Raw genomic sequence first — 27,437 nt, 5'->3', positions numbered from 1 at the left:
GAAAAGGGAACCCTCCTACACTGTTGATGGGAATGTAAGTTGGTACAACCACTGTGGGGAACAGTATTCAGGTTTCCCAGAAAACTAAATATAGAACTACTGTATGATCCAGCAATCCCACTCCTGAGCATATATCCAGACAGAACTTTCATTCAAAAAGATACATGCACCCCTCTGTTCATTACAGCGCTATTCACAATAGCCAAGACATAGAAACAAACTGAATGGCCATCAGCAGAGGAATAGATTAAGAAGATGTGGTACATATATTCAATGGTGTTCTGCCCAACCATAAAGAATAATGAAATTATTGCTTGCAACAACATGGGTGGAACTAGAGACTCATACTAAGTGAAATAAGCCAGACAGACAAATACCATATGAGATCACTAATAGGTGGATATATGTGGAGACTAGTTAGCAGTGGATGTAGTGCTTAGCTGATCCACCCGCCCCTCGTCGTTCTCGGGCAGGACCTGGTCTCTCTTGGCAGCTCTGTCTATGGAACAGCTCAGACAGCCCTGCTCACTCTAGAATCTCGTATGCAAAGAGGTGCCCCCTGGAGGCTGAAGCATGGTGGTGTCATCATCCAAGGGCACTTTTGTCTGGAAGGGCGGAGACCCCTGGGCTTGGTCCACAATGGGGGACGCGCACCATGCTGGTGTTGGTGATGGGCATCATGACATCCTTCCCACTGTCCTCAAACCTTATTTCAGGCCAATAGCTGAAATCTCTGCAATCTGTCCCTCTTTGCTCTAAACATGAGGTCAGCTTTGCATCGGGACCCCTCTGAGACTCCTGGTTCCTTAAGCTGTTTTTCTTTTCATGGTAGCTTTTTGATTTTTTACTTCTAATTTTTTCTTTTTTGGCCGCCCTGGGGCATATGGGGATCCCCAGGCCAGGGATCAGATCAGAGCCACAGTTGTGACCTAAACCACAGCTGGGGCAACACTACATCCTTAACCCACTGTGCTGGGCAGGGGACCAAACCTGGTGCTGCAGAGATGCCATAGCAGGAACTCCTCTAGTAGCTTTTTAAAGTAAACACAAATTTGCTGTGTTAAAAAGCGGGGGCGGGGGGGGGTGATGCGGGGGGAATCATACCAAAAAGTTACAAGGAGCCTAACCTTATGTAAAAATCTCCTGGGCAGGGGTAGGCGTTACCAACCTCGTGCATGTCATTCCTGTCTTCTACCCGCCAGGAGTCAGCTACCTGTCATTGTACAGAAACAGTATGATACTGAAGTCGCAGTTTGGCAGTCTACTTTTTTCACTTAGTAATTCATGGGAAACATTTTAAAGTATAGCTTTCATCTTAAATGGCTTCATGTATTCCCTTTTAGGTTGCTTTAGCTAGTTCTCTGTTGATGGAAGTGGAGCTTGTTTCTTTGCTTTTTTATTGCTGGCAGTGTTGGGGTAACTGTTTTTGAAGAACCTCTTTGCCCATTCATTTGAAAGGCAGTATTATTTTAAATGTCAGTGTGTTATTCAGTTCTGAGATTCTACCAGAATTTATTCAGTGTATTGCTGAGTTGGGTTCGTCTTTATTGGGGGGTTGAATTAAGATTCGTAATGGAAATTGTCCGTGGTCTCCTCTCCCTTCCTCTCTCGCCTTCTTCCTCCCTTCATCTGGCTTTGGTTTTATAGTGATGCTCACTCTGTAAAATGACTTGAAAACAAACGTCTAAAAAAAAAAAAAAAAAAGATGCTTAAGAAAAACTTATACAAAGGAATTGTTTCTGGAAAATCACCTGTAAAAATCGTCTCAAGCTAAAGCTGTTTTTTGTTTCAATCAAAGTAATTCTTGGATGACTTTTAAGAATTTTTCCATGGATATTGACATATGGTAAGTTTTCTTTGAATTAATTTTGATAATTTATATCTTCCCAGAAGATTATAAATACCACTTCATTTTCAAATATATTAGCATAGTGTTGTGTTTATATGCACTTAAATCCCTTCTTTCTTGGTTAGAAACACTGGTGATTTGCCTCTCTGGTTTATTTTATTTGCAATTTGAGTTTTTGTGGTTTTTTTTTATTTTTGTCTTTCTCGTTTCCTTTTTCTTTCCCCTTTTCTGCCTTTCATCCTTAGGAACCAAGGGCTGGGATTCTATACACATTCTGATGTTTATCTGCTTTCTGTTTTGTCTATTTTGTTTTTCTATTCTGTCTGCTTATCTGTTTTCTATGTTTATCTGCTTTAACATATTCATGTCAGCCTGTGTTGTAATATTTTCTTCCCTCTGCTTCCCTCTGCGCCCCCCAACCCTGGGAAGAATTGACTGTTTATGTTTATTAGATTTGTTTCGGAGTGTAGCTTTGGCTGAGTCTCATATATTATGAAATGCAGTGTTACAATTTTTGTTATTTTTAAAACGACTTTTGAATGACCACAATCATGTTATCTCTCATTCATTTGGAATTCTGCCTGTGGTTTCCTTTTTAATAGCATGCTTATTTAGAGAGAATTTCAAAATTGGAAGAAATGGACTTTTCTTTTCACCAATTTAAGACTTTTTTTCCCTTTTACTTTGTTGTGGTGTAATCAGGCATGACAGCTCGATGATTGGACTTGGAATATGTGGAGGGTTTGTTTGTGGCGTGATACGGGTGACAGTGACGACTTGGAATATATGGAGGCTTTGTTTGTGGCGTGATACGGGTGACGACAGCTGCCTGGAACTGAGGGTTTTGCTCAGTGCTTGATGTGCCTTACTTATGTGATTTCCACAGCAGGCCTGTGAGGTAGATGTTGTTATTATTGTCACTGTGGTTTTATAGACGAAGAAATGGAGACTCCGGGCAATAGTGTAACTAGGGAGTGGTGACACCTAAACAACAGCAGCCTGACTCAGAGGCTTCCATCTTTATTTCTGGCTCGATCAGCATTTTGTGGATATTCTTTAAAAGGCTGGCAGTGTCTTTACTTGTTTCAAAATTCAGAATTTCCCCATTAAATTAACCTGATGAATTGCATTCAAAACCTCTTGATCCATCTTGTCTACTTGACAGGGGAGTTTGAAGCTCCTAGTACACTTTTGTGACTTGGCTTATTTCTGAGTGTTTGCTTGATATGTTTGAATACTGTGATCTGTGGACTAGAAATTATATATTCATTATACACCTTTATTTGCATAAAATGACTCTCTGGCATTGTATCTAGTGTTTTTCTTATTTGCTATATATTTGACTTTATGTAATGTTAACTGCCCCCTTTATTTTGGTATGTTTGTCTTCTATTAGTTTTCATGTTTTTGGTGTCATTTTGATTTAGGTTTCTCTTTTTAGGGCTGCTCCCGTGGCATATGGATGTTCCCAGGCTGGGGGGCGAATCGTAGCTGTAGCTCCTGGCCTACGCCAGAGCCACCGCAATGCGGGATCCGAACAGCATCTGTGACCTACACCTCAGCTCATGGCAACGCCGGATCCTTAACCCACTGAGCAAGGCCTAGGATCAAACCCGAGTCCTCATGGATGCTAGTCAGATTCATTTTCGCTGAGCCACGACAGGAACTCCATGATTTAGGTTTGTCTTTTGCAAGCAACCTAGTGTTGTATTTTTATCTTCAGACCAACTTGTTAGTCTAAAATGTAAGGACACTTACCATTTTCAGTTGAGTCTGCCTGCAGTTGTGTGGACTTTTGGTGCCCAGTGTCCTGGAGGACAGGTGGGGACCTGTGCTCAGACTGTCTGATGAGCCGAGTGCCCCCATCTCCCCGCTCCCACCCACACAGGCCTGCCAGGGGAGGAGCAGAGTTGAAAGAGTTGTGCTCCCTCTCTCTGCCAGACTTCCCCAGTAGTGGAGCAGGCGGTGAGGCCTGAAGTGTGTCTTGGAGGGATTAGGAAGCCCAGAGGGCTTCACCCAGGGCTGTTATCTTCTCAACTTCCAACAGCTCTTGACTCTTTAAAAAAAGTTTTCAGTGAAAATCAAGTGTCTGTAAAACCAGAGTCAGTAAAGGGCAGATGATGCTCTTCAAATGAAGGCAGTTTTCTTTTAAGAAAGATGCTTGTGGAAAGCAGCCCGTGGCCTTGGGACCCACCAGGAAGACACCGTGTATTCAGGGCGGCATGCTCTGAGGCTGGTGTGAAGTGTCTGGTGAGGGAGGCGTGTGTGCTCGAGGATTGCTTTCTGTCTCTGGAGCCCTTGGCTTTTCCAGGGATCAGAGCACTTCAAAGGGAGAGCAGCTAATACGAGGGGCTCCCATTTCTTAGGTCTCAGGAAGGAGAGAGGCTTTGTTGACGAACACACTCTGGTTTCACATGCAGCCCAGGATGCCAGGGCCTGCAGGATGCGAGGAAGCTCTTTTAGGCCAATAATTTCAGAGGAAGACAGACCCGTGGTGATTAAGGGGGCTTATTCAGCTCTCCTGCCAAATGGATTTTTAAGAAGCTTAATTTCAGATAGGTCCTGCCAAGGTTTTAAATATTTTAGGATTTGGTTCTCGTCCGTGTTAAAAGACATCTGTAGAGTAAGCTCTGTAGCTATTAGGACTGATCAGAAATTAGTTGATTAGGTGGACTATTATGCTGTTTGAAGGATTATTAAGAATGTGTTTTAATTAAATGAACATTATTCAACAGCTGTTAGCTTTCTTCTTTTTTTCTTCCTTCCTGCTTTTTTTTTATTCCATTTCAACTCCCGTTTTGTTTGTTTGTTTGTTTTGTCTTTTTGCCTTTTCTGGGGCCGCTTCTGCGACATATGGAGGTTCCCAGGCTAGGGGTCTAATCGGAGCTGTAGCCACTGGCCTACACCAGGGCCACAGCAATGTGGGATCCGAGCCACATCTGCAACCTACACCACAGCTCATGGCAACGCTGGATCCTTAACCCACTGAGCAAGGCCAGGGATGGAACCCGCAACCTCAGGGTTCCTAGTCGGATTTGTTAACCACTGTGCCACAATGCGAACTCCCTTAACACCTGTTTTATCCCCTGGCCTCCCCAGACACTCCGTGGCAGAGCGCAGCGTGAAAATGGTTCTGTGAAGCTGACCATCCTGTGTCAGTTGTATAGGAGTAAAGGCGCCTGGGATCCAGGCACTAAGTATTCCTGCTGCTCTGGGGGTGGAGGGCTAGCCTGGTTCCACTGCATGACTGCTTGCTGTGAATCCAGATTCCAGCTGGAGACTAGATCCTGTTCCACAAGGCCCTGGGTGTTGGGACCTTAATCAAAGTGCTTAGGCCTGATGCCCAGGCGCAGTGTTTCCAGGCTGTGGTAGGGCTCAAGGGATACAACACGGGCAGAGAGCTTCTAACATTCAGATTCCCGGCACCACAAAGATCTGCCCTTGTGACCGGTACGCTGGTGTCTGCATGTTGTGTGCTCTTAGGCGGGTCTGGCTTTCACTAGCTCCAAGCTTTATGGCGATTGTGGGTACCTGCCAGAGCAGCTGATGGGCCCCCAAAGCACAATGGGGTCCCTGACAAACCATGTGTGCTACTCACAGTCAGCAGCTGCCACATGGCTTTCATGGGAAGTCTCAACTCCCGTGGGACTGCTGTGTCCAGCTACCAGGACAGTCACTCAGTCAGCAGACCTGTCCTTCTCATCCTTTGAAAAGGAAATCATTTCAGCATTCTCTGTGGGTGGGGCCAGGGGACAGAAGGAGCATTCAGGCCTCATCGGGGTCACCTACTTTTCAGAGCCTGCATCCCAGGGTCCCTAGATGGTTACACCCCGGGACACACACCTCACGTACAAGCAGGGGCAAAGGGCCTGGAAAGTGACAGCCTATTTTGATTGGTTCTTTTCGAAACCTCCTGGCCCTGCCATCACAGGCTTTCTGGGCTTGTCTCACCTGGCCCGAGTGTAGACGTGGAGACTGGCACCCTTTCAGGTGCGGGGTCTGCTGGAGAGACTGAGGTGAGAGCAGCCCAGGGCTCTGTTTGCTGTCCTTCTCCGTGGGCACCACCCTCCGTGTGTACATTGGCACAGGGAAGAGGCAAGTGCCACGTTGCTCTTTCCCAGAGGTAAAGCTATTACACCTACTGGAGCCCTCCGAGTTTTACCCCACCCTCCTCTCCTTCTAATACAGAATTGCCTTTGTTTCTCCACCGATAGGATTTGATTGTATTTAAAGCCACTTGTTTACACTGTAGGGCAGTGCTGTGACTCTAGAAAGCACACATACAGAAAAGGGTGGGGGTAAACCTCAAAACAGACGGAAGGAAAGATTGAAGGAAAAAAAAAAATCAATGAACTAGAAAAACAGGTAGGAGTTCCTGTCGTGGTGCAGTGGAAATGAATCCGACTAGGAACCATGAGGTTGCGGGTTCAATCCCTGGGCTTGTTTAGTGGCTTAAGAATCTGGCGTTGCCATGAGCTGTGGTGTAGGTCGCAGACCCGGCTTGGATCTGGCATTGCTTCGGCTCTGGCATAGGCCGGTGGCAACAGCTCCAATTAGACCCCTAGCCTGGGAACCTCCATATGCCGCGGGTGCGGCCCTAAAAAGACCAAAGACCAAAAAAAAAAAAACAAAAAAACAAAAAAACAAAAAAGCAAAAAAAAGGAAAACAAGCAACGATAAGAGGATTTTAAAAAGCCTCATTTTCGGGAGTTGCCGTCGTGGTGCAGTGGTTAACAAATCCGACTAGGAACCATGAGGTTGCGGGTTCGATCCCTGCCCTTGCTCAGTGGGTTAAGGATCCAGCGTTGCCGTGAGCTGTGGTGTAGATCGCAGACACGGCTCGGATCCCGAGTTGCTGTGGCTCTGGCGTAGGCTGGTGGCTACAGCTCCAATTTGACCCCTAGCCTGGGAACCTCCATATGCCGTGGGAGTGGCCCAAGAAATGGCAAAAAGACAAAAAAAAATAAAAAAATAAATAAAAAGCCTGATTTTCAAAAAACAGAAATCTATAAGAATACTGATAGAAAAACCCACAATTAACATTAGGAATAAAGAGCAGATGCAACTGTAGATATAGTGGCGTTTGTAAAGATCCTAAGAAAATCATAAGCACATTTTTATGCAAATAAATTGGAAAACTTAAATGGAATGCTGAGTTTTCTAGAAACATGGAAATTACCAGAACTATTCAAGAAATAGAAAATATGAAGACATTCAAACCATGAAAGACCTTCCAGCAATAAAAAGTTTGCCTTTCTCAAATTCACAGGGCCCAAGTGGGCTTGCATAAAACACAGACCATTTTAGATTTTAGAAAAAGAGGGAAAGCTCCTCTGTTTGCTTCCTAAGAGTGAGAGTACCTTGCTGTGGAGCTGGAAAAAGAAAGTAGAAGAACAGAAGATTGTAGACCAGTTACTGTTACGGTTTTTTGGCTTAAAAAATTCTAAGCCGAGTACTAGCATCTCTCTTATAGCTCTCTTTTTTTTTTTTTTTTTAAATCAGAGCCAAGTTGAGTTTATTTTAGGAATATAAGAATGATTGAACAACAGAAGATCTGTTAATGCAATGTTCCTTCTCAGTGGATTAAAGGAGGAAAGCTGTATGATCATTGTAACAGATACAAGGGAAAAATTATAAAATTTATCATAAGATTATGTTTCATGTAAATCCCAGTGTGTTCCCTGTGAAGATGAGATCCAGGCACGGATGTTCTCAGCCACCTTTTTAATTGCATCTTGTGTTGTAGGCCATAAGCAATGCTTCATTAAGACAAGAGCCCTGGCACAGACATTGAAAAACTTATGGTCACCAAAGGGGACTGGTGTGGGGGTGGGAGGGATGGACTGGGGGTTTGGGGTTGGCATATGCACACTGAGGTATATGGAATGACTGGCGAGTGGGGACCTACTGTATAGCATAGGAAATTGTACCCAATATTCTGTGATGATAATCTATGTGGGAAAAGAATCTGAAAGAGAGAGAATGGATACGTGTACATGTATAACTGATTCATTTTTGTGTACAGCAGAAATTATCATAACCTTGTAAATCAGCTATACTTCAGTAAACCTTAACAAAATTAGACTGGGAAAAGTCACAATTTTATAACTAAAAAAAAAAAGAGAGAGACGGGATTAAGATGGTGGAATAGAAGGACTGGAGCTCAACTTCTCTCCTAAAAACAACAAAATTACAACCAAATGCTGAGCAACCTTCAACCAAATGGACTGGAAACTCAAAAAGATATCCTACTCCAGTGGACAAAGAGGAGGCCCCATCAAGAGGTAGGAGGGGCGACTACGCGATGCCAGCAACCCCATACCTCCCTGGTGGGATGCCCTACAGACTGGAAAATATCTGTATCACAGAGACTCACCTACAGGAGTGAGAGTTCTGAGCCCCCTGTCTGTCCCCACGCCTGGGGATCTGGCACTGGGAGAAAGAGCCCCAAGGGGGAATCTGGCATTGAAGGTCAGCGGGGCTTGTGCACAGGAGCTCCACGGGACTGGGGGAAACAGAGATCCCATTCTGAAAAGGCGCACACAGACTTTCACGTGCACTGACTGGGTCCCAGGGCAAAGCAAAGTCTCCATAGGAATCTGGGTCAGACCTGACTGCAGTTCTTGGAGGACCTCTTGGGAAAACGGGGTGAATGTGGCTTGTTGTGGGGGAAGGGCATTGGAAGCAAAGCTCTTGGGAATATTCAGCAGCTGCTTTTCTCTGGTGGTGGCCATTGTGGGAAAATCTGGCCCCACCCATCAGCACTGAGAAGCCCCCGAGAAACAACAATCAGGGTGGGATCATAGCCCTGTTCATCAGTAAACAGGCTGCCTAAAGACCCCCCAAGGCACACAGCCACCTCTGATCTCACCCTGAGACAAAGCCCCATCTAGCGGTGAGCAGGCACCAGTCCCTCCCATCAGGAAGCCTACAGCAAGGCCAGTATCAAATTCAGCCACAAGGGGGGCAGATGCCAGAAGTAAGACAGGCTACAACTCTGTTGTCTGCAAAAAAGATCACCACACCAAAAACCTATAAAAATGAAAACACAGGGAAGTATTACTCAGATAAGGGAGAAAGAAAAAAAAAAACTAAAAGAAAAATGGAGGGGGAAAAATGAGCCCCAGATATAGAGGAAATGTAAAGAAAAGGACAAAATGTGGATGAATTGATGGGTGGAAAATCCAAGAGAACCTCTAGACTCTCGGCCCTGAATACTCAGTGAGGCTGCTGAGCACAGGGTCCGCGGGCCAGTGGTAGCCTGTGAGCCAACGAGGAGAGGCCCAAACACCATAGCAAAGAACTGCATGTTCTTAAGAGCAAGTGCGACACATGATGGGCAGGGCTTTTTTGGAAAAAATTAGATAAACATAATTGAAGGCCATTAAAAAATACTCAGTATTATATAGTAGTGAATTCCCTTCAAATTAACCCATAATTCAGTGCAGTGTCTGTCATCCAGGGCTTTTTTTCATGGAACTTAAAGGTCTTGTCCTTAATGGCATAAGGAAAAGCAAACGGCCAAATGGCCAGTAAAGTCCTTTGAAGGACAACACATGAGAGGCAACATGTCTTTTAGAAGCGAGTTCCCACCTCGGAGCCATAGCCGTTTAGCAGTGTTGGATGAGAACAGAGAGATGGACAGGACAGAAGTGGAGCCAGAGATCAGTGTGCACCCATAAAAATGTGGTGTGGGAGTTCCCATCGTGGCGCAGTGGTTAACGAATCTGACTAAGAACCATGAGGTTGCGGGTTCGATCCCTGCCCTTGCTCAGTGGGTTAATGATCCGGCGTTGCTGTGAGCTGTGGTGTAGGTTGCAGACGCGGCTCGGATCCCGCGTTGCTGTGGCTCTGGCGTAGGCCGGTGGCTACAGCTCCGATTCAACCCCTAGCCTGGGAACCTCCATATGCCGTAGGAGTGGCCCAAGAAATAGCAAAAAGACCAAAAAAAAAAAAAATGTGGTGTGATGCAAGTGTGATGAAATAATGAACTATTCAGCGACCCTGGGACAGCAGATTCACCACACAGGGGAAAGAGGAGTTTGGTTGTACCATTCCCAAAAATATGGTAGGTAGATGAGTGACCTACGTGTTAAAAGCATTTGTACAAATTCAAACATTTGGAAGAACACCGACAATAATGTATTAAAGACCTGAGAGGGAGAAACTCTTTTCCATAACTTCACCCCAGGGCCACATTTTGAAAAATCAAAATTAAAAAGTATGGTTGAAAGAAGACATCTCGAACAAAATGAAAGGATCCGCTACAGACCTAAAGAAGATTTTTGTAGTGCTCCTGGCTGACAAAGGAAATGATCCAGAATATAAAAATTCCTATAATCAAATAATAATGAGGTAAAAACCTAATCAGAAAATGGAGAAAGAGTGTGAGCAGACAATTAAGAGAAGAAACAGTCTGATCACCTCATACGATGTGAAAGGTGTGTGGCCTTGCTCATAATCAGGGAGATGAAAGTTAGAATAAGAAGAGGCTATTTCCTACTAATCCAGTTGGCAAAATGTCAAAATCTGATGCTGTCAAGGGTGGCAAGAGTATGGAGCAGTATGGCTCTGTGTGTGTGTGTGTCTTTCTAGGGCCACATCCTTGGCATAGGATGTGGCCCTAGAAGTTCCCAGGCTAGGGATCAAATCAGTGGCAGCTGACAGCAGCACCAGATCCTTAACCCACTGAGCGAGACCAAGGATTGAACCCAAGTCCTCATGGATGCTAGTCGGGTTCATTAACTACTGAGCCACAATGGGAACTGAGTATGGAGCAGTGTGAACGCATGCCCCTCCGGGTAGAGTGAAGCCAGGACAGCCCTTAGGAGATCCACTTGTTGTGTCCAGTAACCCTAGCGTCTGACCTGCAGGCCCATAATGCAGAGAAATGTTCGTACCTGTGTAAAGACTGTCTCCTGCCACATTTTGCCTGATGGAGAGGAGTGGGCCATCCACAGAAAGGGGTTGAATGTGATGTGTTCCTGCAAAGGAGCATGAATGAGACACAGCCCTGTGTCAAGGCAGGTGTGTCTGAGGAGGTGAGAGAAGCAAGCCGTGGTGCAGTGTCATCCGTACACATTTTGAATAGATGCAGAACAATAGGATGCATTATGTATGAAGATGTACACCTGTCATTTATTGAAGACATACCTAGGAATCCTGAAGTTCCAAATTCAGGACAGTGGTTCCCACTGGTGAAGATGGGGTTTGGGGTGGGAAGGATCTACACGAACTCTATTATCTATTGTATTTTATTTGACTTAAAAAAAAAAAACCTGAATCAAATGCTAATGTTGCAAAATATTAAGAACCGAGAAAGTGGAGGGTGCATAGGTGGTTGTCGAACATCCTCTAGATTTCATGTTTGACGTATTTTGCACATGTATACCACGATGGTGGTGGTGGTGGCGAGCTTGCCTGGGAAAAAGCAGGCTGGCTGCCTCTCTCCCTAAGAGGCCGCAGGATATTCCTTTCCATGCTGAGTTTATCATGGTCCAAGACTTGGCCCTCAGCTCTGTGCACACGGAACAATAATTTTTTTTTGTTTCTTTATTTCTCCCCATGTGATGCTTTGGTTTGTTGAAGACCTGAAAGGGAGAAACAAATCAAAGCTTAGAGGTGTTTCTCAGGGGCAGATGCAAAACTAAATTCATAGATTAAATGAGTCTGGAAATGCCAGTTGAATAATTTGTAAAGAGAAGTACATGTGACACAACCAGAACCTTGAAATCCTGTGAATGATCCTGGTGTTTCTCCTTAGTTATTTCACCAGAAGTGGAGACAAGGCAGGAGGCCTGCTGTGGACATGCGGGAGGAAGTCACTGACCTTGGCAGGGTTGTCCGGGGGTGGTGGGCATTTGCCAGATTTCCTCCTGCATGGGACTCCAGATCATGGTCAGAATATGGGTGGGTGTTGGATGCTTAGGGTCGTTGTGTCCACATCCCTCTATGGGGACCCTGCTGCCTTTGGAGGAGGGCAGGGTAACAAGAAGATGCCCTGGTGGGACCCAAAGTCACTGTTGGCACAGGGCAGCCAAGCACATATTATGACCCTCATTAGGGACCTTTGCAGTATTCAGAGTCCTTCTTGGGTATTTGATTCTCCCAATAACCATGTGGGATTGTCAGGGCCTTTTTCGTAAATGAGGAGGGAGGGAGGGGGTGCCTCAGATCCCTTGGTTACCAAGGTTACCATAGGCCAGACCAGCCAGGGTTGGGGTGGGGAGGCACGTGGGGACCTGGGGTGGAAAGTGGATTTCTGTACTCCTCGCCGCACCCTGGGACAACCTTTCACGTTAATAAGCAGAGGCCCCAGCTTTCCAGTTCTGAGGATGTGTGTTTGATAATTTCACCAAGTGTAACATCTCCATTGAAGACAAGCCTCCGAGAGGCAGGAGTGTTCCTCGCCCTGAGGGCTGGGAGCTCAGTGGCCTTGACATCAGCCAGTTAGGAGTTCAGATGTGATAGCTGTCTGGTCTCAGAGAAATGGGAAGCTGAATTAGGGATTAAAAAAAATTTTTTTTATTGGAATATAGTTAACATACAATGTTGTGTTAGTTTCAGGTGCACAGCAAACTGAATCGGTTATACATACACATATATCCATTCCTTTTCAGATTCTTTTCCTATATACATTATTGCAGAATTTTGGGTAGGTTCCCTGTGCTATACAGCAGGTCCTTGTTACTTATCTGCTTTATATATCATCGTGTGTATATATTAATCCCAGCCACCTCTCATACAGCTTTGTATCAGAAAAACCACCCAAGTAAGAAATGGTCAGAGTATCTAAATGGACATTTCTCCAAAGAAGACAGACGTGTTTCATGTGTTTCTGCGGCCAAAAAACACATGAAAAGATGCTCGACATCACTAATTGTTGGAAAAATGCAAATTGAAACTACAATGAGCTATCACCCCCACATCAGTCAAAACGGCCATCATCAAAAAGTCTACAAAACAATAAGTGCTGGAGAGAGTGTGGAAAAGGGGACCCTCCTATACTGTTTGTGCAAATGTAAACTGGCACAACCACTATGGAGAACAGTATGGAGGTTCCTTAAATTAGGGATATTGAAAAATCCCTAATTTTCCCAGTTTTTCAGGTCTCCATTTTGTTGGACAAGGAGTTACCAGAGGGACCCTTGGTAACTCAGTGAACTTGACCGGAAGCCCATCCTCACAGCCTCCCACTGCTTCACTGAGTTGTCAGGGAGGGAGAACAGAACTAATGGCACAATCTTTTTGATGCTAATTTCAGATTAACCACAGCATCTCCTCAGTTCCCAGAGAAATCTTGAGTTCGACAGCGCCCCTGGCAGTCAACGCCCCCTCGGGCTTCTATATCAGGCGTTCTTTCACCAGCTCTGGAGTGGTGAGAGCTGCCTGGCAGGCACAGGGCTCTTTACATGCAAGATTTCTTATGTTTCCTTTTAAAGAAATCCTTCAACACCCCCCCCCCCCTTTTCCTGGCTCAGGGTGAGAACTTAGGATCTGAATTCATATCCATACATATCTACACACACCCTGAAACTCTATTACTCGCCACCGTGCTTTACTTGAGAAATGGGTTATTCCTCTTAAATTTCCTAATTGCTATTTCCTAGCAAAATTGTTATGCCTCCTGACTATGTAGAGGAATTTTAATAAAGTGATGTGAGTGCAGCCACCCTGGATGTTCAGAAAAATGGTTCCAGAGCCGCTTCAGACTTCCAAGAGCTCATGGGAGACAGGCTTCCTGCCGAGAGACAGAAAATGAGAGACAAGGACACGATTGGGTCGGTCACGTTTACTGTGACTTGAGCATGAAGAGTGCTTTCTTCTCCCTCTGAATTCTCCCGTGGCTGCAGGAGCCCATGGTCAGTGGTCAGTCAGTCCTTCCGCACAGCCTGTGGGGCCCGGAGCTCCGCACTGGGTTGTGTGGGACCTAATTGCAGAGGTATTGGCCTCCTCTGTGGTGTTCTTATCTCACTCATCTCACAGATTGAGTTCCTGGGAATGACGTTTGTGGGTCATTTGTTTAGTTACACCTTGCAGCGTTTTACTTCTTACTTCCTAATCTAACAATTGGTGAATTCTTGAAATTGGGTGGGAAAAAAAACCCAAAAAATACCCTAGTTTATCAATCTACTTATCATTAAAGACTTTGGCGTCAGGAGCTGCAGTGATGTACGATCTTAATTCCAGAACGCACTCTTCTCCCAAGCAACAGCAACTGGTGTATTGTGTCGTTTCCTCATGGTTAATTAAAATCTGGCTATCTGTATAACTAAAAGAAACAGAAGCAGCCCATTTTGTGATCTGACCTAATTGCTTTTTAATTGTGCTGCTTTTCTTGCTCATTTTCAAAACCGCTCTCTGAAGTGTTTTCCCAGTCACAAGGGAAAATCAGCGTCCGTTGACCGCTCTTTTCCTCCAAGGCATGCCCGTTCCTACCCAGCAGCCGCTTGAGCATCTCAGCTGCTCTAATATTTTTAGCTGTGGCCAAGCTCCAAAGATTTAAAAAAACAAACAAACAAACAAAAAAACTTTCTCCTTTTCCTACTGGTTTCCCTTTGAATGTAAAAGCTTTAATTCTGGGAGCAAATCACTTACAGCTTTGGTCAACCACATGAAGCACTAAGGAGTCAAACAAGTTCTTGAAAAGGTATTAGCCCCATGGAAGGTTTTTCAGCTTCTTCCAAACCTGATCAGATGAGATTGGGCATGTTTAGGGTGGTGTGGCCGTCGATAGCCCCCAGATGATGAATGCAGCACAGGGTTGGGGGGTGGGAGAACCTTGTCCTGGGGGCCAGCAGATGGTCCTTATCCCATTTGCCCTCTTGACCTTGGGTACAAAATGACTGGTCAAGAACCACTTCCAGAGGCCAAAGGTGCTTTAGCTGTCTGCCCCAGTTTCTTCTGACCTGGCATCAGCAGTTCCACCAGCCTGGGAACTCTCCAATGCACTTTGCCAGCAGCTGTAAGCCCACATCAGGGGTCTGGTGTAGGCGTTCTCTGCACCGTCACCCCCACCCTGGCATGCTCTTCCAGTTCATGGAGCCTTTGAAGGACTTAAAGTGTCCCTTTTGTTCTGTTCTACTGACCCTGATCTGCCTTTACTGGTCCTTTCTGTCTCCTGCTGGATGATGCTTTGGCATCTTCAGCTTGGAGCTGCAGAGTCCTTTGTTTTATTTATTTATTTAAAATTTTTTTGGCTGTACCTGTGACATAAGGAGTTCCCAGCCCAGGGATCAGATCCAAGCCGCAGTTACAACCTATGCCACAACTGCAGCAACGCAAGATCCTTTAACCCCCTGTGCTGGGTCAGGGAATCGAACCTGTGTCCTGGCACTGCAGAGACACCACCGATCCTGTTGTGCCATAGCAGAAACTCAGAGAATCCTGTGTTTTAAATAGTCATTCTGTGCCCTCGCGGTCTCGTATCTGTCTGCAAGGACCAGACCTGACAAGTGCCTGTTGTAGTCTGCCCGTAGCGTGCAGGCTGGAATCAACTTTCTTCAGAGCATCTCTGGGTTTTCTCAGTACCGCTGAGCATGGAAGGAAGGATGGAGGATGGGCTCAGGGGCCCATCCATCCATCCATCCTTCACTCATCAGCCCTAGCCTGCACCCCCATCATCTATGTCACTTGGGCACAGTCTGGCGAGGTGAGGGGCATATGTCCCACTGTCCAGGATTGGGGGAGTGCTCAGTGGGGTAGTGCCGGCTCCAGATAGAACCTGGCAAGAATCATAGCAGTTCCATGTGCTTGCTGCCAGCCAAGTGGGGAACGAGAAAGAAACAGCAGTACCCAGTTGGTTCCACCCTCTGAAATAACCACTGTGAATTGTGAAAAGCACATCTCTAGAGGTGTATCTGCATGCGAGAGTAAATGGGATTTCAGTGTTTTAAAACATGCTTTTTTTTTCAACATGTGAGAAAGATGTTCTCAATATGTTACTTTCTGCTGAAATCTTTCATCGTTGAAAATGTTGCTCTGGTTGTGTTTTTCTGTTTCCCGATGTCCTGTTGTTGTGCTTTCTCAGGATAGACCAGTGCCTTCTGCAGATGACAGGTCCACCCTGGAGGGCTGGTCCTGCAGGGCCAGCCACTCGAGGGTGGTCAGGGGCCTGGCTGTGGCTGGTCCAGGCTCATTACTCAGGACGTCCTTTCTCTTCCTGCAGGTGTCAGCGGAAGCAGTGGCGGGTGGATCTGCCGGCCACCAGCGTGGTGATCACGTTTCACAATGAAGCCAGGTCGGCCTTGCTGAGGACAGTGGTCAGGTGAGGCCAGCAGCTGCCACCCGTCGTCTACCCTTCGCAGGTCATGGGGGGTGCTCCCTGGCAAGAATACTGGATGAGGGCTGGGTCCCCAGCAGTAGACAGGTCACCTGACCGACAGCAGTAGACAGCAGTAGACAGGTCACCTGACTGACCGTGCAGCACAGGGAGGGGGCCAAGTATGCAAATTGCCCACCCCCCCAGTCACACCCCTAAATGCCCACCACTTGACCTTTCCGTCTTCCCTCAGTGTGCTTAAGAAAAGCCCGCCTCACCTGATAAAAGAAATCATCTTGGTGGATGACTACAGCAATGACCGTAAGTAGAGACCAGTCACACCTACCCCACCCCTGAGTCTGACCCTTCTCCTGGGTGCCAGCCTTCCTGGGCTATGGGTGCTAAGGATGAGTTTCAAGAAAAGGCCAGAAGTTGGGGCTGCAGCAAGGAGGCGCCTCTCTGATGCCCCGAGGGGATGGTGAGCCCATGGGTGCTGGGGAGTCACCGAGCCGGCACACCAGGCCCTGCGTAAACTTGATGTTTAGAAGCTTTGCTTGTTTTCTCATCCTAGCCGAAGATGGGGCTCTCTTGGGGAAAATCGAGAAAGTGCGGGTTCTCAGAAATGATCGGCGAGAAGGTAAGGCTTTTCTTAATTCTGGTCCAAGACAGTTGAAATCTGACTTTTCCTGAGCCCAGTAATAACTTGAAGAAGTATTACAGCTGCAAGAACAATGAACTATCTAGTCCTTGTCACCCTCTTGCAGAGTCTGTTGGGAGCCTCTCCTGCCCAAACATGGGAGGACAGTCAAAGCTTAACTAATTGAAGTTGTTCGTGTACTAGGGAGGGAGTTCAAATCACATTTTTCTTTCTGTGTTTTGAAAACTGCTTTCTCTCTTTCACAACCTAGGAAGTCTTATCCGCCCCTTGAGTACTTGTTTTTAGAAGAAAATCAGAGAGAGAGTGATGATAACTTTAATGACTCCATGCTCCAGGCATCTCATAAGATAATAGGGTTTCAGGTTTGACAGCCTGCTGAAGGTGGACCATCCAAAATGAAAGGGAAAATACTTGCTTATTGTGTTTTGCAAGCACCCGTCTAGAAACCGGCCATCAGTCTCTCCTTTGCTAGAGCTGGTCTCATCGAGTTTACTTTATTATTGGCGGTTAGAAGAGAGACTCCAGAAGGGAAAGCATTACTTTGAAGTGTCTGGAAAGGGAGCTGAAATCACAGTGTAATTAACAACCAGCGCATCAGAGCTGGTGGAGAGCTCGGTGGCTGGATTCTAGGCTCCTCTGTGGTCCTCAGAAGGCTTCCTGAAGGAAAATCATGGAGCTCTAAAACATGTGCCAATTTTGCTATATCAGGATGACTCTCTTGATCCTGGTACAGTGGCTGCGCTCTTTGATCAGTGAACAAGCTCTTTCTTCTGCAGTCCAGCTGGAGTTGAAGAATGCGGTGTTTCTTAGCAAGAATCTGATCAGCCAATAAAGTGGGTGAGCTTGTTAGGGTGATGTTGTCAACACCATATTTTAACCAATTAAGATCATCGATCCAGATGGTCAAGAGGCATGAGCAGTGGGGTCAGCCTTGCCCCTAAGCCAGCTCTGTTTGCTGGGCTCACATCTGTTGCCTGAGCTTAGATCAAACCAAAATCTTGCATTGTGTGTGCCCCTAAAGAAACTACACAATAACTTTCTGAATTCTAACCCAGAGTGTCCAATGACACAGGAAAAAGAAAAAAAAAGATAAGAGAAGGAAAAAAAAGCAAGAAATTATTTTTCATGTTGGCATTTCGTAACTGGCAAACCATTTGCTAGTCTTATCAGAGAGGTCTTTTTACCTGCTTAGAAATCAAAAACAGTGCTCATCTCAATAGAAACTTCCCATTTGCTTTAAGTTAGGCTGTTCATTTGGGTAAGAGCCCACATCCATGGGGCTCATTGTTTCAGGAAGGAATGAGGAGGGGCAGTTGTGGGAAGCCAGATTACATGGAACAAGCGAGGAATGTGATAGTTGGAGAAAATGCACTCATACAAACATCTACGTGTGCTGTGTGTCTGTCCTTTATATTTAAACATACACACACATGCTCATAGTGATGCTATGAGATGACAGACAACATCAACTGCATAAAATCATGGCAGTGAAGGAGCAACCTTGGGTTCAGTTAGTGCTGGGGGTTTAATTGTGCCAGTGATTCTTATCTATTTGTTGCCGTCACCTGGGGAATTCAAGACGCTTATGCCTTGACCCTACCCACAAGTGAATTAAAGCTTTTGGATTTCCAAGGATGGAGCCTGGACACCTGTATTTTTCAAGCTGCTTAGATACTGTGTATGTTGAAAGTTGAAAATCTATTCCTTCTTGTAGTGCAGATGGAGATATTAAAGCTGGAAGAGGTTACATGGCTTGCTCAAGGCCTTCCAGCTACTTAATGCCAGGAGCGGGGCCAAAACCATGCTCACAGGCCAGGTTCTCTATCTGTCCCACGTGCTTTTTGTTCCTCTGTACCTACTGTCCTGCCTGGTGAAGTGACCTTTTTTCAAGTTTATTGAGATTTAATCGACATATAACATTGTATTTGATTGAGGTGTACAACACGATAATTTGATAGATGTATATATCGTTTAGTTAATACCAGTCACCTTACACAGTTACAGGTTTTTTTTTTTTTTCTTTCAATAAGAACTTTTAAGACCTGCTTTCTTGGCAACTTTCAAATCTGCAATACGGTGTTGACTATGTCAGCATGCCATTTGTCACATCCTGAGGACGTATTTATTTTATAACTGGAAGTTTGTGCCTTTTGATCGCCTTCACCCATTCCCCCCTCCCCCGCCCCTGCAACCTACTCTGTTCTCTGCATCTGTGAGTTAATTTAGATTCCACAAACTGGTGAGCTCATAGAGTATTTGTCTTTCTCTGATTTAGCTCATGTAGCATAATACCCTCAAAATTGACACAACATTGTAAATCAGTTATACTTTAGTAAAAAATATTTTTTTTCATTAAAAAAATAATGCCCTCAAAGTCCATTCATGTTGTTGCTGTAAGTGGCAGGATTTCTTTCTTATGTATGGCTGAATAATATTCTTCGGTATGTGTGTATCATGATTTCTTTATCCATTCATCCATCAGTGGACATTTAGGTTGCTTCGAGGTTTTGGCTATTATAAATGATGCTGCAGTGAACATGGGGGTGCAGACATCTCTTCGAGGTAGTGATGTTATTTCCTTGGAATTGCTAGATCATATGGTAGTTCTACTTCTCTTTTGTTGAAGGCACTCCATACTGTTTTCTTTCTTTCTTTTTTTTTTTTGGTCTTTTGTCTTTTGTCTTTTCAGGGCCACATCCTTGGCCTATGGAGGTTCCCAGGCTGGGGGTCAAATTGGAGCTGTAGCCGCCAGCCTATGCCACAGCCACAGCAACGCCAGATCCGAGCTGCATCTGTGACCTACGCCACAGCTCACAGCAATGCCGGATCCTTAATCCACTGAGTGAGGCCAGGGATCAAATCTGCATCCTCATGGATGCCAGTTAGATTTGTTTCTCCTGAGGCACAATGGGAACTCATGTACTGTTTTCTTAGTGGCTGCACCAATTTATATTCCTACCAACGGTGCACCAGGGTTCCCTTTTCCCCTTCAGTACTTGGTATATCTTATCTTTTTGATGATGGCCATTCTGACAAGTGTGAGGTGATATCTCACTGTGGTTTTGATTCACATTTCCCTCGTGATTAGTGATGTTGAGCATCTTTTCATATACCTGTTGTTCATTTGCATGTCTTCTTTGGGAAAATGTCTTCTCAGTACCTCTGCCCATTTTTAATTGGATTATTTTTGTTTCATTTTTGTTTTTTTGCTCTTGAATTGTATGAGTTCTTTATATATTTTGGATATTCCTTATCAGATAAATCATTTGCAAATACTTTCTCCCATTCCATAGGTTGCCTTTTCATTTTGTGAATTAATTTCTCCTTTTCTTTCTTTGCTGTGCAAAAGCTTTTTAGTTTGATGTAGGCTCATTTGTTTATTTTTGCTTTTGTGGCCTTGGCTTTGGTGTCAGACTTAAAACATTCCTAGCACTGATACCAAGGAGTTTACCTGTATTTCTTCTAGGAGTTTTATGGTTTCGGGACTTTTAAAATTTTTTTATTAGAGTTGACTTACAGTGTTATGTATGGTTTCAGGTATTAACATTCAAGTTTTTAATCCATTTTGAGTTGATTTTTGTGTGTGATGTAGGTAGGGGTCCAGTTTCATTCTTTTGCACGTGGCTGTCCAGTGTCACAACACCATTTATTGAAGAGACTATCCTTTCCCTACTGTGCATTTTTTGGTTCCTTTGTTGTAAATTATTGTCCATATATGTGTGTGAGTTTATTTCTGGGCTCTCCATTCTATTCCATTGATCTGTGTGTCTGGCCAGTGCCATACTATTTTGATCACTATAGCTTTGTAATATAATTCGAAGGGATAGATATATAGATTTATAGAAATAGATATATTTGGTGTACCATTTTAATTTTTCTTGTAGTTTTTTAGCTGTATATTTCTTTGAGGGGTTGCTCTGAGGATTACAGCATGCATCTTTAACTTATAACTGTCTACTTAGAGTCAATACACCTTTATATAAAATATAAGAACCTTGCAACAGTTTAATTCCATTCTTTTCCTTGTCCTTTGCATTTATCATGTGTTTTCCTTCATACATTGTTATGATATGTGTTAAACCACACAGTGCAGTGTTAAAATGTTGGCTTTAAAGAGTCAGCTATCTTATAAAGAATTTAGAATATATAAATGGACAATAAAATTTATCCTCATATTTTTCATTTCCGGTGTCTTCATGTCTTTCCATAGATTCAAGTTTCCTTCTATTGTCATTTTTCTTCAGCCCAGAGAACCATGAGAACTTTATTTTTTTCTTGTTGGCAATAAAATCTCTCGATTTCTCTTCATCTGAAAAGTCTCTTTCATTACTGAAGAATATTTTCTCTGAATAGAATTCTGAGTTGGACCATTAGTTTTTCAGTCAGCACTTTTAAAATGTCATTCTAGTGTATTCTGGCCTGTTTTTCTGTTTAGAATGTAGATGTCACCTCTATTGTTGATTCTTCGTATGTATGCTGGCCGATTTCAGGTTGTTTCTTTATCTTTGGTTTTTAGCAGCTTGACTGTGACATGCCTAAGTTTGCTTTGCTTTATATTTATCCTGCTCCAGGTTTGCTGATCCCTTTGAGTATGAAAGTTGATGTTTTCCACAAAATTTGGGATCTTACTGGCCTTTTATTTCTTCATGTATTTTTTTTTCTGCCTCATTCTTGGACTCTGGATGTTATACCACTTGATATTGTCCATAGCTTATTACTCAGACTTTTTCTTTCTTCCAATATTTTTTTCCCCTGGTCACCAGATAGATCAACTTCTCTTGATCCATCTTCATGTTCACTGATCCTTCTGACATCTCTAATTTACTGTTAAGCCCAGTCAGTGAATTTTTCAGTTCAGATAATTGCAGTTTTCAGTTCTGGAATGTCCATTTTATTCTTACCATTTTCATTTATCTGGTGAGATTTTCTATCTGTTTGCTCATTAGAGTCGTCATTTCATTGGCGTTCTTAGACAAAGTTTCTTTTATAATAGCTGCTTTAAATCGTCTTCTGCTCATTTCAACATCGGAGTCATGTCAGGGTGAGTTTCCGTAGACTTTTTTTTCTCAGTACAGATCCCATGTTTTTCTTCTCATGTCTACTGATTTTTAAATTTTATATTAGAGACTGTGAATGGTATGTTGTAGAGACACTAGATTCTATTATCTTTTTTTGTATTGGGCAATTAAATTACTGGCTCATGACCTTGGACTTGCATAGGCTTGTCTTTGTACTTTGCTAGGATGAGGATGTCTTGGGTGAATCCCTTATTCCTGAGATGTTGTCTGCATTCCTACATATGTTCCTTCTGGAGTTTTTGTAGAACTGAGGTGTTTGCCAAGCCCTTCTCACTTGGCAGAAGTCAAGTGCTAAATGTAATGTCCTGATGCCAGCTGAAATCCCAGTTCTTTTGCCTTCTAATCGTCTCTCTTCATGGGCTTCTTGGAGTCTCCCCTGTGGCTACAGGTTCAGGAATCAGCCAGAGATTTAAGGGGGGTTTATCACCAGACTCAGGGCTTACCTCCTTCTCAGGATCTCCTCTCTCTGTTTCCAGCCATCCTAGAAACCCCAAACTGTCCCCTCCACCTCAAACCCAAAAGGCTGCATGGTGGTAGCTAGGAGAGTCACCTTGGGAGGAGTACCATGTAAACTTGGATTTCACTGTATGTGATTTTCTTCTTTGAAGGGTTGAACGCCCTCTCATTCCTGCCTGCTTCTGGCTGCTCTAGCCCTTTTCAGTAGTTGCATTTTCTGTTCTGCTCAGAGTTTATATTTGTTCTCTGCATGAGGGGTTGCCTACTACAAGCTGCTTTGTGATACCAGAACTAGAAATCTCTGCCTTTGGCCCTTATTCTAACATGCAGCTCTTTAAAAATCATTGAAAGCCCATGTTGACCATCATGGTGTAAAGACCTTAAAACACTTGCCCTCCCTGGTTGTAATAATAGTCCTCATCTCCATGTGTGAAGAATGCCCATGTGCCCTGAAAAAGCCACTTATGACCACACCAACTAGTGATAAATATGCTATTTATGATAAGACTTTGCGTGATAAGGTGTATTATTAACACATCTCAAGTATGTAAATTGTGTAATCTGACCAATAATGTTAACTAATTTTATGTAAAAGCTAAACCATGGGGCTTTATTGTTTATGTGACTTTGGCTTGTGGTTAGTCTTAGAAGACAAAGGTGTTTGCAATACAGCTGTCATTAAATTATCGCCATTACAATTGGCCCCATTATTCCTTGAAGTGTCTGGATGACACATTCCATAGCCTCATTAATTAGAACCCTCTATTGCTGTGTCAGAGGCAAGTTAGAAGTTCCACGTTTCAGCAGGCTTGGTAAAGGAGACTTCAGTTATGTAAATGCCTTCCTTAGAAAGCAGTGTTCCCAAGTTGTTTTCTCTTGTCATCCAATCACTTTTTTAAAAGGTCCTGACAGAGTCTTAGACTTGGTAACCTCAGGGCAGTGCTGATCCCCGCCACACGTGTCCTGGTGACCCTGCCCTTCAAGGAGGCTGCGTCGCCCCACGGGGGAGGTGTTGACATAGGTGTTGGGGGTGCCGTGCATGTCCTTTTTCTCAGGTACCCAAAGTTGTCCCCCTGACGTGCCTTTCTCCACAGGCTTGATGCGCTCACGGGTGCGGGGGGCGGACGCGGCCCAGGCCAAGGTCCTGACGTTCCTGGACAGCCACTGCGAGTGCAACGAGCACTGGCTGGAGCCCCTCCTGGAGAGGGTGGCCGAGGTGAGGCGGGCCGGGCTCCACAAGGATGCTGTCCACTGTAGGATCCATCAGTAGGGGAAGAATCAAGGGGCAGTGGGGGCAGCACCGGCCGGCGAGGTTCCTTTACGATGGCCTTTTCCTTGGGAGGGTCCGCCTTCCCTGCCTGAAGCTTTGCATTTTGCGGCTCTCCGAGCTCAGAGGAGGCAGAGCACTTAGGATGGAGCCCGAAGGCCCCCAGAAGTGGTGAGTGTGGCCCACAGGTGTGGGGGGGGAGGGGCAGCTTGAGGCTGTCGGACCATCTGTGCCTTCCCAAAACACCATCACTAGTGTTACATGTGACCTCTTGTCACATTTCCTTGGCCTTCTGCTTGTTTTATTGACTTTCTCTCCTCCCCACTGAGAAAGCGCTTCCTTGGGACCCTAAAGAAACATCATGAAAGCACTAGGGAAATATTAAAGGAGCAAGTTGTTCTTTCTGCACCAGAGCAAGGGTCGCTGGCGGGCAGTGAGTCATGACACAGGAGAGAACACCTCTGCCAGTTTTGCGATCTTCCTGCCCACGGCTGTTTACTGAGCGACAGCTGCGTGCTAGGCGCTCTGCACGTTACCTTTAATCCAAGCCTCACCCCCATTTGACAGATGAAGGAGTGGGTGTGCAGGGGGCTTCACTATCGTGGCCAAAAATCGTAGAGAGGGCAGAGCCAGGATGCAGAGCAGGTTTCACTGAACCCCTCTCACGCCCATGCACATGCCCAGCTGAAAGCCCCCATCCTGGAGGCCCCCTGCCCTGCCCCCACTGAGCTGTGTCACAGAGGCAGAGAGGCCATGCGCTCCTGCGGTCAGACTCTCAGGCTTGTTTAAATACCCTCTCCTTCTAAACCAAGGATAGGAGAGGCGAGAATAGTCATTCTCACTAGTTTCAGCCCTTTCAAAAGAAATATAAACAAAGGAACTGAACCTGGAGGTTGTGCAAGTTATGACCTGATGCGCGCCACAGGCCCTGAGGCTGAGCCAGGCAGAGGTGTCCCCCTCGGCTCTCAGGTACCACTCAGGTTTGCCCTGTAAGTTTGCATCTGGGTGGTGTTGGAACTTCCCAGTGTTCTCTGAGTGCAGTCCCCTGATGTACTATGTTCTTAGCTCTGCTGATTCGGTTACTAATTTGTTTTTCAAAGTCGTTCTTCCGGCCGATTTGTGTTCTTTCCATGGCTCAGGAGGGCAGCCACTCCTTTGCTAACTGTCGGCAGAGGGCAGCGTCCCCCACCAGCAGGAACTGTCCCAATTGAAAGAGAGTGGGGAAGGGAAAAGCCTGATGTTTACAAACACCAGAAGAGTGACTGTGTGGCACAAAGGGGCCTCAGTCTAGGGGCCTCTTCTGAGTTTGGAGACTCAAAGGCAGGCAGACTCAGGACCTGGGTTCTCTGGTTGGCTTGGTTCACTTCTGCCGCGTGATGCTGGCCCTCTGCACACCTCACAGCTCCTCGGCCCAGAGCTGGTGTTGCTAACTTGCTTGTGTAGGCATCTCAGCCTCGAGCCCTTCCCTGAGCTTCCCTGCAGCTGATGTTTCAGTGCAGCTGAGCTCAGATTTGGTCAGAATGGAAGTTACTCTGTGGTTGATGTTTGACATTTGGGGAAACAGGATGGGCCCCGAAACACTCCTGTCAGCTGTGAGCAGAGCACTGGGGCCCTCAGCACCTCTCCTCTCCTCCTCGCTGTGGATGCCTGGCCCCACGCAGAGCTGACGGCCAGCCCTGGGGCTTGAGGTGGCTGGTGGGGGCCGCAGGTGGGTCCCTGAGGCCACGGATACTCACGCCTCCTCCTGTGCTAGTCCTTCTTGGCTCTAACATCCACTCTTGCCTTTGCTGCATTTCAGGACAGGACCCGCGTGGTGTCCCCCATCATTGATGTCATCAACATGGACAACTTCCAGTACGTGGGCGCATCCGCGGATCTAAAAGGCGGTAGGTACTGTTCGGGGCCCAGGACAGTAACAGTGACAGCACTTTCAGGCAGCGGGGAGCATCCCTGGGCTCAACAAGTGGGGTCCCCAAGGGGGAGAGAGACAGCCCTGCTTCCCTTAGTGGGCAGCTGCATGTCCTCTGTAGTCTGTCTGACCTGATGCTGTGACAGGTGGCTCTGTGCACAGAGCTGTCCCTTTGGGAGCTGGGTGTGGGCTCTGCTCTCTGCTCTCTGCATGCCTCCCCCTGGACCCCCAAAGCCTGTCTCCTGCTGGAGACCCAGCCACCCTCCTCACTGGACTCCTGGGCCCCAAGGCCTGGCTGTTGTCCCCACCACCACCCATGTCCTGCCTCCCTGCAAGGGAACCTTTCCTCTCAGTGACTGTTCAGTTTCCTGAGGGCTGCTCCCGCAAACCCACCTTCCCCAAGCTTCAGAGGACTATGTGATCCTCTTAAAAATCATCGAAGGCCCCATAGGATGCAGCTCAGGTGGGCTCCACCTCCCAGCGTCAGCTGTGTTGGGATGCAGGGCTGAGAGAGGCGGGGATGGGACATGGTACAGGCACACCTGTGTGGTCTCTCAGGTCTGCAGCACCTGGAACACTTGTCCTGCACTTGGGAAAGAATGAGATTGAAAGAGTCCTGTAACACTTTAGTATAAATAGGAGAAGAGATTTGAAGAGATTTGAAGTCACAGACCCCCTGAAAGGGCTTGAGGACCCCACTTGGGACCCTGGTTCTCATAAGGTGCTTCACAAAGCTGATGGGTGCACAGGAATCATGCGAGCCTGCCCTGAGGACCGATCCCGTTGTCCCTGTGTCCCCGGGACTACGTGTAGGGGTTGGGGGTGGACCTGTGCCCCTTGGGAACCCTGCGCAGCCCAGTGATAAACTCTTCGTGCTCTGAAACTCAGCTGTTGGGCAGCCTCACCCCAGAACTTGGCTGAGAGCCAGAGTCAGCAAAGTTGGCTTTTAAAAGAGAGATAAGAGATGTCAAAGCCTTTGCCTTCCATGTGTGCAAGTTACTCACTATTGATTCTTCAAGCCTGAGACAAAAGAAGTCTTTTCCAGCTGCCCGGCACCCAGGTTTCTTTATGTAAGATGAGGGGCCTCTTTTCCCATCTTTAACATTTTGAGCTGATTGGAAGATGGACTATTCCAGATAGACACAGAGACAGACCTCAGAAAAAGAAGACAAGGAGTTCTCGTTGTGGTTCGGGGGTTAAGAACCCAATGTAGTCTCTGTGAAAATGCGGGTTCGATCCCTGGCCTCTCTCAGTGGGTTAAGGATCTAGTGTTGCTGTGGCTGTGGTGTAGGCTGACAACTGCAGCTCTGATTCGACCCCTAGCCTGGGGACTTCCATATGCTGTGGGTGCGGCCCTAAAAAGGAAGAAAGAAGACAGTAAAATTCTGAAACTGGATGGAACCTCAGAAAGCAGCGAGCTGGGGCCAGTGGAGCCCTGGGCGCTGGCGCCTCCCCTGGGTGTGGTTGCTATGGGCAGGTGGTTACCCTTTTGCTCCTCAGCATCAATCTGAGAATCAGGGGCAATGACAGCACAGCCACCAGAGCAATGAGGTCACCAGTGACCCTGCCGAGGCCCCAGCGGGAGGCAGACTTGCTAGGGGCCCGTACGGGCTGGGAAACAAGATTTAGGACATTCTTAGCAAATGGTAAGAATGTGGGCTTTACGAGGACAGATCTTGGCTGCCAGGAAAGCTCAGTGTCCAGAACATCTTACCCCCCAAGGGCTTGCAGGAGCTGAGAAGGGATGGCTCCTTCTCCCACTGCAGGTGCTCATGTCCGAGCAGGTGCAGGGCGGCAAGATGGGGTGGTTCTGCTGGGGGTGTGGGCCTCCTGCCATTCTAGAAGGGCCAGACTTGTTCTAGCATTTTACAAAATCCCTTTAGGGGACAAAACAAACAAACAGAAAAAAAACCAGTGATGGTGTTTTCAGCAGATTTTAAAAATCTACCAAATTAGTAAA

General features: G+C 45.9%; 1 protein-coding gene across 3 annotated transcripts in view; it reads left to right on the top strand.

Annotated features, from left to right (window-relative positions):
- Window positions 1-27,437, top strand: part of GALNT2 (polypeptide N-acetylgalactosaminyltransferase 2) — a 179,893-nt gene that overhangs the window by 127,673 nt on the left and 24,783 nt on the right. For all 3 annotated transcript variants that reach the window (XM_001927774.7, XM_021073538.2, XM_084996883.1), the window contains 5 exons: window positions 16,017-16,115; window positions 16,363-16,430; window positions 16,681-16,746; window positions 23,396-23,517; window positions 25,367-25,454. In XM_001927774.7, coding sequence (XP_001927809.5) covers window positions 16,017-16,115; window positions 16,363-16,430; window positions 16,681-16,746; window positions 23,396-23,517; window positions 25,367-25,454 — 443 coding nt within the window. The remainder of the gene's footprint in view (window positions 1-16,016; window positions 16,116-16,362; window positions 16,431-16,680; window positions 16,747-23,395; window positions 23,518-25,366; window positions 25,455-27,437) is intronic.

This window comes from Sus scrofa, chromosome 14 (assembly GCF_054392235.1).
Source record: "Sus scrofa isolate SSC_HxYL_T2T_F1_AM1 chromosome 14, Sscrofa_HxYL_maternal_Yorkshire_Landrace_v2.0, whole genome shotgun sequence".
Lineage (NCBI taxonomy): Eukaryota > Metazoa > Chordata > Mammalia > Artiodactyla > Suidae > Sus > Sus scrofa.
Note: the sequence above shows the minus strand (reverse complement) of the source record. Positions and strands in the feature narration are given on the sequence as shown.